The sequence below is a fragment of the Crinia signifera genome, chromosome 6 (genome assembly GCF_055691185.1).
Source record: "Crinia signifera chromosome 6, ASM5569118v1, whole genome shotgun sequence".
Classification (NCBI taxonomy): Eukaryota; Metazoa; Chordata; class Amphibia; order Anura; family Myobatrachidae; genus Crinia; species Crinia signifera.
Window position 1 is genome coordinate 114,675,317 of NC_139222.1, and position 12,599 is coordinate 114,687,915.

The following is a 12,599-nucleotide window of genomic DNA, read 5'->3' on the forward strand; positions in this document are numbered from 1 at the left end:
CAAGCCAGATGCTGACACAATGGTTCGTCTGTGCGTTTTAAATGCCAGGTCCTATCCTAATGCTGGCCATACGCCTGAACGATATCAGGATCAACTGCACAATTTCAATGGGTCCTGCGATCAACTGTGTGCACTTCATGTGCCTATTGTGAGAAATATCAGTAAAATGCGTACTCCTGTGGGTCGAGAGGTCGATTCTCAGATCATACGTGCTGAACATAAGATTCATTGGCTTTCCTTGCGGTCGTAAGCAGATCGTATGTGCTTGTCACCTGCATATGATCCAAGTTGTATGCAGGTCGTTCAGGTGTATGGCCACCTTTAGTCCCAGTTTGACCCTGGCCTGGGTGTAATCCCCTCAGTTGTTCTTCCTCTGCAGATTACCCTGCATGTAGTTCTCACTAATTGCTGTTGTTCTCTGTACACAGACAATGGCACAGTTATCCCTCCCTAGTAACTGGTTATTCCAGGTGCCAACATGCCCGGCCCTGGCTGTGAGTGTCAGTGTGTGAGCACCCGCTCATGCGTAGTAGAGGGTAAGTCTGTGACTACAGTACAGTGACAATGTGACTGTGACATGAAGGTCACGTCCTGCGCTAACAATGCCGGGTCAGAGGGCGTGGCTGCGCGCAGCATCACTCTGACGCAGTAGTGACGCAGTGGTCGCTGATTGGTCGCCACGCCCCTCCAGTACTGCGGAGGGTGCCGGCTTTCCTGTGTCTCTATCTGTCATTTGCTCAAGTTGGTGTGGTGATTGCCGCTCGGAGAACAGGGCCGGGGTCGCTATAATGAAGATCTATACATCGGAGCACGTGTTTGAGTGAGTGCTGGTGACCTGGGGGCGGGGGAGATGCTGCATATGACCGGGCCCGCTCTCCGGGTATTATTACATCATGCGGGGGATCGTCGGCAGAGACGACGTTTCCCGAAATGCACAGCGACACCCCCGGCTATCTCATTGTCATATGTATTTTTGCCCTATGGAGCGGCATATTGCCTTGTGGATGTCCATGTTAAAGGGCATGCTGGTATTTGTAGTCCCACTGCGGTGCGAAAAATGGTGGGACTTGTAGTTACATAACAGGGTAACCTTTGCAGGCGGCCCTGTGTGCATGTGTTACACTGCTGGGGCTATTCTTCAGAGTCTAGCTTCTAAATGATGCCTGTATTGATCTTGCCTGATAAACATGAAGATGCAGACTAGAGCAAAGACATTCTGGGTTACACTCTGCTCCTATCTGCATTCCTCATGCATGCATACATACCGTGCCTGACTGACCTCTGCATTCCTCTGTGACATGGGGTCAGCAGTCCGAGTTGGCTAAGTGTGTGTGTGTGTGTGTGTGTGTGTGTCAGGATTAAAAGCTTTGCCCATTGCAATTACCCTAATTTTTCATTCTTTAATACTGATAACCTTATTTATCTGATAAGTGAATACTTTGGTACTCTTTACCTAGAAGGGTGCCCACGATTTTGATCTTGGGCATCGCAAGGTAAAAAATCGTGTCGGTCGCATCGCATGCAACCAAAAAATTGCATGCGATGCGACCGACGCGATTACCGCGATTACCCATAGGGAACAATGTTAAATGTCCCAATTGACCCGATTTTCCATAGGGAACAATGTTAAATGGCCCACACAGGCCAAATAGGCACCCTGAAGTGTGAAATGGCCACCCCACGATCAACGTGAACCCGTTGATTTTTTGGACGCATGCGATGCGACCGACGCGATTTACATTTTAACATGTATTTCTATGTAAAATCGCGGGCGTCGCATCGCATGCCATTATAATGGCATGCGATGTACATGCGATGGGCGCCCTTCTAGGTAAAGAGTACCAATACTTTTTATATGACTACTTACAATTCTGAGGCAGCATAGAGTGTTAACTACTTATATGCATACTGTTAATAAGAGTGTACAGTTATATGGGGTTCTAGAAAACCATTTTTTGTAGTCGCTGTAGCGTTCTAATTGCCCAGACAAGGAACATCAATAGTAAAGTTTGACATGCACTATACAATTATCTGTCAGATTGGAATGAAAATACAGTATGGTGGTGGATGAGAGCAAATGACAATTCGCTTTCTCTCCTAAACACTGTAAAACTGGCAAAACATACTTCAGACAAATTTGGTTAAATGACGGATGTAACCAATTTGTATGAATAACAGTAATACAAGCTAGAACAACAGAATAACAATGTGAACATTGTTTATATGACAATGGAGATAATGTCATTTAGATGGTAGTTGCTGTTATATGATTTGGGATTTGTAGTACAGTAGGTAGCAAACGCTTCCCTCTCAGATCAGGGGCTCTGTAAAATTTTTACTTGACTATTCAAATATTTGTCACTTGCTGATGCCGGGTTCCCGTTGCCATCAATATTGGCATCGGTGGGTATCTGCTAGTGTGTATGGGGCTTAAGCAATATTACGACAGTTTTGCTAATTTTGCCCTTCTGCACAATATCATCTATAATATCATCCAGTGTGTTCCCTCAAAATCATTAACAATGTCCCGTAGGCCTGTGACCTTGTCCTCCACTGTCTGCACACACAGACTATATTGTCAACCACTGCGTGTAGGGAAAATGGCCCGGATGATGTTCCTGATCTATATAGCTAACGATACTGTTCAGTGTGTATTCACTGTATCTCTCGCCCATGAGTTTAAGGGAAATGGTTGACGATATTGTTCATAAATGGTATCGTCTAGTGTGTATGGAGTTTAACATTGCATAAAGTCTTCTCTGTAAATTTAATACTTCATTTGATATTGTTTTTCACCACATATGAAAGCTGTTAGGTCTGTTTTTTAATGGAACCGGTTTGAGTTTAAATTTGTGCATAGTGATGTTTGCATTCTCACCCATGCCTAAAGGATTCTGCAATGACTCCAGCTTGGTATTGGTTACTTTTATTGTTGCCTAATAGTATCCATCCAGGTAGTGGAAACAGAAGAACATTGGGTACCCATGCACGTTGTGTACAAAATATAAAGTAGCTATCAGGAGCCAGGAGGTGAAATCCAAGGGTATCCGGACTCATGATAGATTGACTCTAGGTTGACAGTCATAAAGTCAACAGGGTCAAAAAGTCTACATGAAAAGGTCTACCTTCTCTTTTTTTTTTTTTTTTTTTTATATTTGAGCCAGCATGCAGTATTTCATGCCCTACCATATCCACTACAGTGTGGAGGTACAATATAATAGTGTGCTTAGTGTGAGCGCAGCCATACCATAACCAATCCAAGGAGCCATGTTTTAAACTGTTGTAGATCGGTTGGTACTCTTTACCTAGCACGGCGCCCACGATGTCCATCGCGGTCATCGGGGGTAAAAAATCGCGGCCATCGCATGCACTAAAAAAACCGGGTGCGACGCGATGCCCGCGATTTCCCATAGGGATCAATGTTAAAAGTGTGATTGGACGCGATTTTACTGTTCAATGCCCGCGATTTTTCCATAGGAAACAATGTTAAATGGGCCACAGAGCCCTAATAGTCCCCCTGAAGTCTGAAATGGCCCCCACAATTGTTAACGCCACCCCACGATCAACGTGAACCCGAAGCGTGGCGAGCGCAGCGGTACGCGTCCTCGGACCTTTTCATACCCCCACTATCCACGTCGGCGTGGAGTTGAGAATAGAATAGTGTGGCGAGCGCAGCGAGCCACCGAGCCCGAAGCGTGGCGAGCGCACGCGGATACCTGTGAAGCCCGCGAAGGGACGCGTTTACCTGTGAAGGTATCCGCCACGCTTCGGGCTCGGTGGCTCGCCACACTATTCTATTCTCCACGCCGACGTGGATAGTGGGGGTATGAAAAGGTCGGAGGACGCGTACCGCCGCCCCTCGCGGGCTCGCTGCGCTCGCCACGCTTCGGGTTCACGTTGATCGTGGGGCGGCGTTAACAATTGTGGGGGCCATTTCAGACTTCAGGGGGACTATTTGGGCTCTGTGGCCCATTTAACATTGTTTTCTATGGAAAAATCGCGGGCATTGAGGCATTGAACAGTAAAATCGCGTCCAATCACACTTTTAACATTGTTCCCTATGGGAAATCGCGGGCATCGCGTCGCACCCGTTTTTTAGTGCATTTGATGGGCGCCGTGCTAGGTAAAGAGTACCGATCGGTTTGTTACCAGAATGCCATTGCTGACCTAATTATTCAGATTTTTTATTTTTTTGTACAAATTGCAGTATGTTCAAGTACAAATGTTATGTAATAACTTTTTCACACAGACACGATGAAGAACACCTTTTTGCCCAGCATTTAAATGCTGGGTCATTTTGCCGGTCCCAGTCTGACTCCTCTTTATGTAGAACAGCAAATTACTAGGTTAAAAATTTCTACCCAGTAATTTGCTGACAAATAAGTGCCAAGTCCTCGACCCTGGTAAATTCCTGGGTTGGAGATCCGGGATTTATGTCCTGTATTGACCCTTTCACACACAAAAAGGACACATGCTTTTCAACAAATTACCGGGTAGATTTGCTTTTCTGTGTAAAAGGGGTATACTTTAATATTACATGGGCTGGGTATCTGCTCCCTGAACAGTGGGACAGAACTGCAAGCCTAATAATTACTATTACACAATCACTGGTTATGGTATAGATGATAGACAATGTCTAGGTCAGTGATGGCTAACCTTGACACTCCAGCTGTTGTTGAACTACACATCCCAGCATGCCCTGCATCAGTTTTTGCATGGCCAAATAGTAAAACTATAGAAGGGCATGCTGGGATGTGTAGTTCAACAACTGCTGGCGTGTCAAGGTTAGCCATCACTGGTCTAGGTCAACATTGACCGGTTGACACAAGCTTTAGGTTGACATGAGGATTTAATGTTTTTTTTTTATTTATTTTTTTGTCTGCCACATAAGCCTCGGCTCTTGCCAGTTTATTGGGGCTAAATAGCCCCAGTCGAGCCTATTGATCGCAGGGTAATAGGATTTAGCTTCATGACTCGTGCACACTGGGCTATTCCCGCTGCCGCCAATATCGGCAGCAGTGGGGTGCCGGTATCATAAAGTGCATACACACTTGGCAATACAAGCGATGGTGCAGGGGGAAAGTGTTGGCTGGCCCTCGTTAATGATCTGTTTGCTTATCGGTACATACACCGACAACAGAGGGGGTAGTTAACCATCCACGGGAGTGCGAATCAACTGTCAGGTGCAGCATACACATACTGGCCGATAAAATGAGCAATATTGCTCAGAAGGGCTAAAATGAGCAATATAATTATATTACCTAGTGTGCGCGGGGCTTTACTCTGATCTTCCAGCCCAGGAGGGTCAGTAAATAAGTACATTCTATAATGTGACTGGTATGAGCCGCCTTGTTGCTGTGTGCATTGTCTCCTTTTTGCACTTCCCCAGCATTTACAAGGTTTGATACATTTAGTTGGGAATTCTGTTCAACCCTATATTGTGCCAGGCATCAAGACTGGTGTCTGACTGCTCACATATTGGGCTCAACTAGATTCTGAGAGGGGTGCATGGCCTGCCATCTGCTGAGGTCCTGGAGATAGCATGCTGTAGAAGTGTGTCCAACCTCCTGCCTAAGTGGATAGCCGTGTCAAATGTCCTCTCTGCATTTCACGGCGATCCGCGCCCCCCCCTCCTCCCGCGACCTTCTCCCCGCATAGCAGTGCTCAGCACGGTACTCAGCTGCCGGAAGCCGCGGCTACAGCCGCCAACCTGCTAATGTAAGTGATAATGTGTGCGGTGGCCGGTTATATTAAATCAGCTCCCCTGCCGCGGATAAGTGTTAACCCCCCCCAGCCGCCGCAGATAACCGTGTGACCCCCCACGCGCCCACCCCGCATAGCGGAGAACCTTCTGATCATTGTTGAGCTCTGTCCACAGCAGCGGGAATCCGCGGATGTGAGCGCCGCACCAGCAACCCTCCTGCTGAAAGTAATAATGTGTGCGGTGTCAGGCTATTTTAAAACGGCTCCCCTGCTGCGGGATAGCAGTGTGACACCCCCTCCCTTAGCATTTCTTGGAGATCTGGACTCCTGCGTGCCCCTGCATAGGGAACCCTGCACCTCAATAATATTAGTTAATTTTAAACCCCATTCCAACAAGCAGGCTAACACCTGGCAGAGCGTGGTAACCCCATAGCATCAAGAATATTAACCCCTGGCAGAGCATATTAACCCCTGGCATCAAGCATGAAACCCATAGCAACGAGCATGTAGGTAAGCTGAACTTATGTGGCATTATATTTAATGAACATAAATGTGTAATGGACATTATGGCATGTGGTATATGTAATGTGCCTCATGGCGCGCACTGTCCTTATTATTATTTTATCTGGCTCCTACATTTTCATCCTGGCTCCTAGATTTTAAAATATTTTGTCAAGCCCTGACTTATAGTATCACCCACATTATATTATCTCTACGGGGTGAGAGGGAAAACTTACTGTGTTGATAAGGGGTTTTGAATTCTTAAATGTTGACCCTTCTAAAGGTCCCCATACACGCTGCGATAGCAGTGTGCAGGGCGATGCGTTATCAGGTAGATCGCAACGCGTGCGATGCGTTCAGCTGGCAGTACAAAATGTATGTGCAGCACATACTTTTTGTACTGTGCGATTCGATACCCGCGAGAGTGCGCATCACGTCACATTGCACGCTGCTATCACAGCGTGTATGGGGGCCTTTAGATGACAGTTGTAACATATGTCTATGTAATTTGTCAGTTAACCTTTATTGTTTTTCTGTTACATGACAGCCACCCATGGGAAACTGTTACTACAGCCGCCATGCAGAAGTATCCAAACCCTATGAATCCTAATGTGGTTGGTGTGGATGTACTGAACAGACATGTAACCCCTTGCGGGCAGCTGCACAGTGACCGGCTCCTGAGCACAGAATGGGGGATGCCTTCTGTAGTTAAATCAGTAAGTGTCTGGTTATGTGAGACATACTGCAGAGTTAATCTTGTTTACAGCCATAAGCAGGAAATGCTGTGTGACTGGTGCTTGCAGTGTATGACTTTCAGTAGTCATGCAAGAATATCCAAATCAGTGGTGTGTCAGTTTAGTTCTCTGTAGTTCAAAGTGGTTGTTGTAAATTGAGTTTAATTATCTGAGTGTTGAAAGGCTGCTGGAGACGTTTGAGTAGACTTGGATGCATCACAACAGCATATCACTGTATAGTTGCAGCACCAGCTGACCACTTGCGCCTTTACCTATTTTTGAGTAATTTGCAATGTTAAAAGTAAACGGTCATCTTTTTCTTTTTGTATGTTAGATTATTGGGGCATCCAGAACAAAGACTTACATTCAGGAACATTCTGTGGTAGATCCTGTTACAAAAACAATGGAACTCCGATCTTCTAATGTAAGTAAACGTTTTGTCCTTGGTATGTATTTGTAAAAGGTCCTTGATGTGTATGGTGTACAAAGTACAGCATTATTGCCATTTATGTTTGCAAAGTACAGCATTATTGCCATTTATGTTTGCAATCTAATACACCTTTCAGACATAAGACCTGGGATTTTCTCTTCTGAAAAATCCCAGGTTTTTGTTTTTGACCTCCCTTTCATACTGATTCACAGACCCGGGAAATCCCTGGGTTGGCCCCTTTCAGACATCAGATGGTTTTTCCAGATAGTAAATTCCCAGGTTGTGTTATTCACACTTAACCCGGGTCACCAACCCGGGGAGAAAAACCAAGGTCAATTACAGGTTCAGGGACCTGAGAACACAGTCCTGGGTTGATGCGCATGTATGTGCAAGAACCCGTGATTTTGGAATGTATCTGAAAGGGGTATTAGTTAATTGACATGGAAAAAGTTACAAGTAACCTAATGATGAGTTTATGACCGGGTAATCTGAGGATTGCTAAGTGTATGCACATTTGCCAATAGTCAGACCAATGTGTTATGGCTAGCATCACAACTGATTGGGCATTTAAACGTGCCACGGCCGATGTACCATGCAGTGTGTACTCCTCTACTATACACTTGACCAGGGAGGTCAAGGGTATATCTTTTTTTTTTTTTTGACAATGGGGATGACTGGAGATCTTCAAAATCTGAAGTAAAGGGTATTTAGAAGGTTTTTAGAAGTTAGCATCGCAAATAACACATTTTATTTTATTGTTTTCATACAGATTACATTTACCAATATGGTCTCTGTGGATGAAAGGCTGGTCTACAAGCCACACCCTAAGGATACCAAAAAGTAAGTATAGGAAAACTGAAGCTGTGATTGAGATGTTTTATTTTTATAGCTCAAGTAACTATACAAATAGATGCCATTTCCAGTACAGGTTTAAATGTTAATTTCTGTCACATCATATTTTGACTGCTAAAAAGCCTGGAATGGTATTTGATGCATGTTTGTGTGTCTGTTGTGTCCAAAATAAAATGCTATCCATTTGGTTGTGTTATTGACATCAGGAATTGCCTTATGCCTTAGTAATGCAACTGTTTGAAAGAATTAGCTACCTTTTTTAGGAGCTTATTCAATTGGTTTCAGCAACCAAAACTCTGAGTAAAATAGAATTTTGGTGCTAGGCATGGTGGACGGGCCCACTCCACACTGGAAAAGCCACTAAAGTCCTGTGCTTTAGATTGTGAGAATGGGATCGCTGCAACCAATACGGGACTGGTCACAAGTAATCTAATTGGCTCTTGGACTCTTTAGTTGGGAACAAATTCTCTCAATTGAATTGCCTATAGACAAAGTTGTTTGGCTACGTCATATGTTTGCTCATGGTTAATTCATTTTTAAGTGTTTCCTTTTACCATCTTTTAATCCCAGCTGATTTCTTTGTTTCTAGAACTATTCTAACACAAGAAGCAATTATATCTGTAAAAGGTGTCAGTCTGAGCAGTTACTTAGAAGGTATGATGGCAAACACCATATCCAGCAATGCTAGCAAGGTAAGTGTGTTATTAACCTATATTTATTGTTATTACTATATTGTCCTCTAGCTTTTATTGGTGTTAGGTGGGTTTCTGGATTATGACCGATTTTACTCCACATTGTAAAGTATACAGAGCTTCCACTTGAACGGTCATAAAAAATGTCCTTATAACATATAATCTATGTCATGTTGTTAAGGTGGCCATACATCAGAAAGACATTGTACCCAATCATACAATCTCAATGGATTGTATGCACATCATGTGCACACAATCGTATGATGTCGGCCCCGGGAGATTGGAGGATTGATCCTCTACTTTTAAGCACATGCAATTTGTGTTTAGATGGCTCATACAACCAGAGTCATGTGACACTACCTCCCTGACTAGCAGAGAAGAGAGGAGCAGCTGCCGGGCGGCCCATGGCAGTGAAGATGCTGGGAGTCGCAGAAGTTTCCAAGCGGCAGGCGGCTATAGAGAACGGTGGACGTCCTTTTGCACAATTCTGTCACTACTCTGAAAACAGTTTTCAGAGGATTGCTGCATTCGGGCTATTTAATAATGGCATAACACAGCGGATGTGAGCAGACTGGTAGTTGCTGGCAACCTGTAAATTAAAAAAATAAAACAAAAATTGATTTTTGGTACTCTATCCTTTTGATCCTTGTAGGCCAGCCCCCTATTTAAATGAAGCTTCAATCATGCAGCAGATGGATTGTATGATGGATTGTGAGTACATTGTGTGTCCAAAAACCACCAAGGACTGCTGGGGAGTTGAAGAGAAAATGGACACAATCTTGATTTTAGACTGGTCTTTCTGATGTATGGCCACCTTTACACAGCAGAGCAATGTCTAACAATTGACTGTGCAGTTACAGCTATTCTTGTTTCCTTGTGCTGCAGGGCCGGGATGCCTTGGAATGGGTCATTGGTAAATTAAACGCTGAACTAGAGGATCTGAAAGCAACAACGCGAGGAGGCATCAGAACGACCATGGCAGCTGCTGCCTCCGTAGAGGAATGATTTTTACATCCCATCCTATTAGGTGCCTGAACTGGAAAGGCTGCAGCCTCTCTCTACGCACTTAATCTATTTATTCTTATTTAAGAATGTATCTATGTTAAGTAGGTTTTTCAAATTGAAGCTTGGAGAGAAGCGGCAGCAATGTGGGAACAAGTAATGAATTGGACCATGTTGTAAGGTGACCGTTTATAACTGTACAATGGCCTCTACTGAATACACCCATTTTCTAGTATTACTGCAGTTTAGGAAGTCTCAATGTTCTTGAAGCTTTATTGCCACTTTTGGACCAATATCTTTGTTAAACCCACAATAACTTGCTTTCTCCTGCATATTGAATATCTGTAGTTTTGCTTACCAAGGGTAGAGTGCACTCGTTCATAACATTAAATGAAGGGTGTGTAGACATGGATCTCCGCGATGAGCTTACTTCTTGGTTTAGTCTCCTGATGTTCTATGTTGAAAAATCCTGAACACCCACAATCAAAGAGCACCTGCCATGTCTTGCAATGTGGCAGCCATCATTTGAACCCATAAGAGTCAATACAGATCATCAATTGGTCAGAAAAAAGTGACACAATAAGGCACTTTGCAGAGCTAGTGACATCATGTTGTGTGTGTGTGTGTGATGTCGTGATCAGTGAGGTAGGCTGCATGTAAAATCTAGACGTATATGTAGTGCCTGGCCGAACTTTTCATTTTCCATTAGACAATCTAGTTTTCTTGGTATATAACCTATGAAAGTTCCATCAGGACTTGTAGCACTTTGCAATGTTCCCTGTACTGAATGACAGAATGTACCAGAATTAAGTTGTAAAAATAGATCTGCGCCCAGTGCAATATTTATTTGGATAGTTAATTGTATTGTATTGGTGAACTGTGACGAAGGACGTCCTGACATCTTGGCCTGGTGGATATATTTATGGTGGTGAAAACATGTTGCAGTATGTGAAGTACTAGGTGCTTCATCAAAATGTTTGTTGGACAACATTAGTTAGTACGACCTTTCCTTTTTTTGCATAAAGCCACAGACTTGAAGGATATATTAGGGTACTTATGTAGTATCTGGGTGTCCGATTTTGTGATTGTATGCCTTACCTTAAGGCATACAATCAGATGCGATGCGATTCGATGCGATTTTACATAGGATTCAATGTTAAGAAGGTCCTGTTCATTTCCCCACTATCCAAGTGGGCATAGAGTTGATTTTATATAGTGTGGCGAGCGCAGCGAGCCACCGAGCCCGAAGCGTGGCGAGCGGACGCATATTTCTTAAAAAGTATTCTGTGTCCCCTCGCTGGGCTCGCTACGCTCGCCACGCTTCGGGCTCGGTGACTCGCTACACTCGCCACAGGTTTATATTCAACTCCATGCCCACTTGGATAGTGGGGAAAGGAAAAGGACCCCTTTTTCCCATTGAATTCTATGTTAAAATTGACTCAGACCATTTTAACATTGAATCCTATGGAAAAATCTTGACCATCGCATACGATTTGGTCACATGCGATGCGATCCGATTTCTAAATCGGACGCCCAGATACTACATAAGTACCTATATTAGTTATAAATCCGATCTGAGGTCAAATCTGTCTTGTTGTTTCCCGGCACTACAACTTAATTTAAAATGCACAAATCACAATATATTTTATTGTAGCGTTTTAACCGCACATCTCTAAAATGTTAATTTCTAAAGTCTACTAAACGGCACAGTTCGAATTAGCAATAAGTAAAGCAATGCGGTTCTCTGGATGTCACTGAAAAATTCCCATGGGTTCACTTATGCCTATTCTAATGGGTTTAGGTCAGCACCAACATTCTGAAGGCCATCTAGATGTACAGTATTGCCTTGAAAAAACACCTGAAATTAACATGATTGCTTGTTTGAGACATATGTAACAATGGCCTTACTTGCACAGACAATAAGGTTTACATGAAATGTTTTGTAAAACTAGCACTCCTAATTTTATTTTTATATTCACCTTGCTGTACTTGTAATGTATGTCTTTTCGACAAGCAGATACCAGTAAAACTGGAAATGTAACCAGGCTTTGTGTGTGTCATTATTGGGAATGTGCTCTGTAGACTAAGCGGACCTGCTATGGTTTTTATTGTGGTGATGCATATTTAAAGAGTCACTGTAATATGTAGCTTTTGTGACAGCATTAATGTTGTGTAAAGGAAGCCAGGATCAGACCTGATTGGATGGCCACAAATTTGCAGCATTCAGTTAAGCCACCGCCCCACTAGAGAGAAATCCCACCTTGCAAATGAATGTGCGCGCTGTGCAATTGGATGTGTACGGCTACAAATCTATTTGCAGCTGTGCGGATAGGTCTATAACCCATCGTAATTGGTCACCATACGATCAGGTCTGAATTATCCCCTTAATTCTCCTCCACACCAGGTTCTGTGAGGCTAATAGTACCGCCGAAGGCGGGTGAAAAATGAGCATGGCCGTGGCCTCATTGAACTCCCTTGCTGCCATCCCAGGACATGCTGGACTACTTGAGATTTGTCCCTGCAATGCACCCAGCTCCTATCACTGCGGAGGAGACTACAATTTCTGCCCCCCCCCCCCTCTGGCGATGACAACGGGGAGCAGACCCCCTGTGCCTCCGATTCCTGTGCTCTTGCCATCTACTACATTTTTTTTTTTTTAAACTAAACCTAAAACGTTATTTGAAC

The 12,599-nt window shown here is 43.9% G+C and overlaps 1 protein-coding gene across 1 annotated transcript; it reads left to right on the plus strand.

Moving 5' to 3' along the window:
* The first annotated feature begins 660 nt into the window (after positions 1-660).
* Positions 661-11,955, plus strand: PRELID3B (PRELI domain containing 3B). Its single transcript, XM_083146853.1, has 6 exons — positions 661-820; positions 6,752-6,920; positions 7,273-7,362; positions 8,138-8,208; positions 8,810-8,912; positions 9,798-11,955. The coding sequence occupies exons 1-6, from the start codon at positions 789-791 to the stop codon at positions 9,915-9,917; spliced, it is 585 nt and encodes a 194-aa protein (XP_083002979.1). The 5' UTR covers positions 661-788; the 3' UTR covers positions 9,918-11,955.
* The last annotated feature ends 644 nt before the right edge of the window (positions 11,956-12,599 follow it).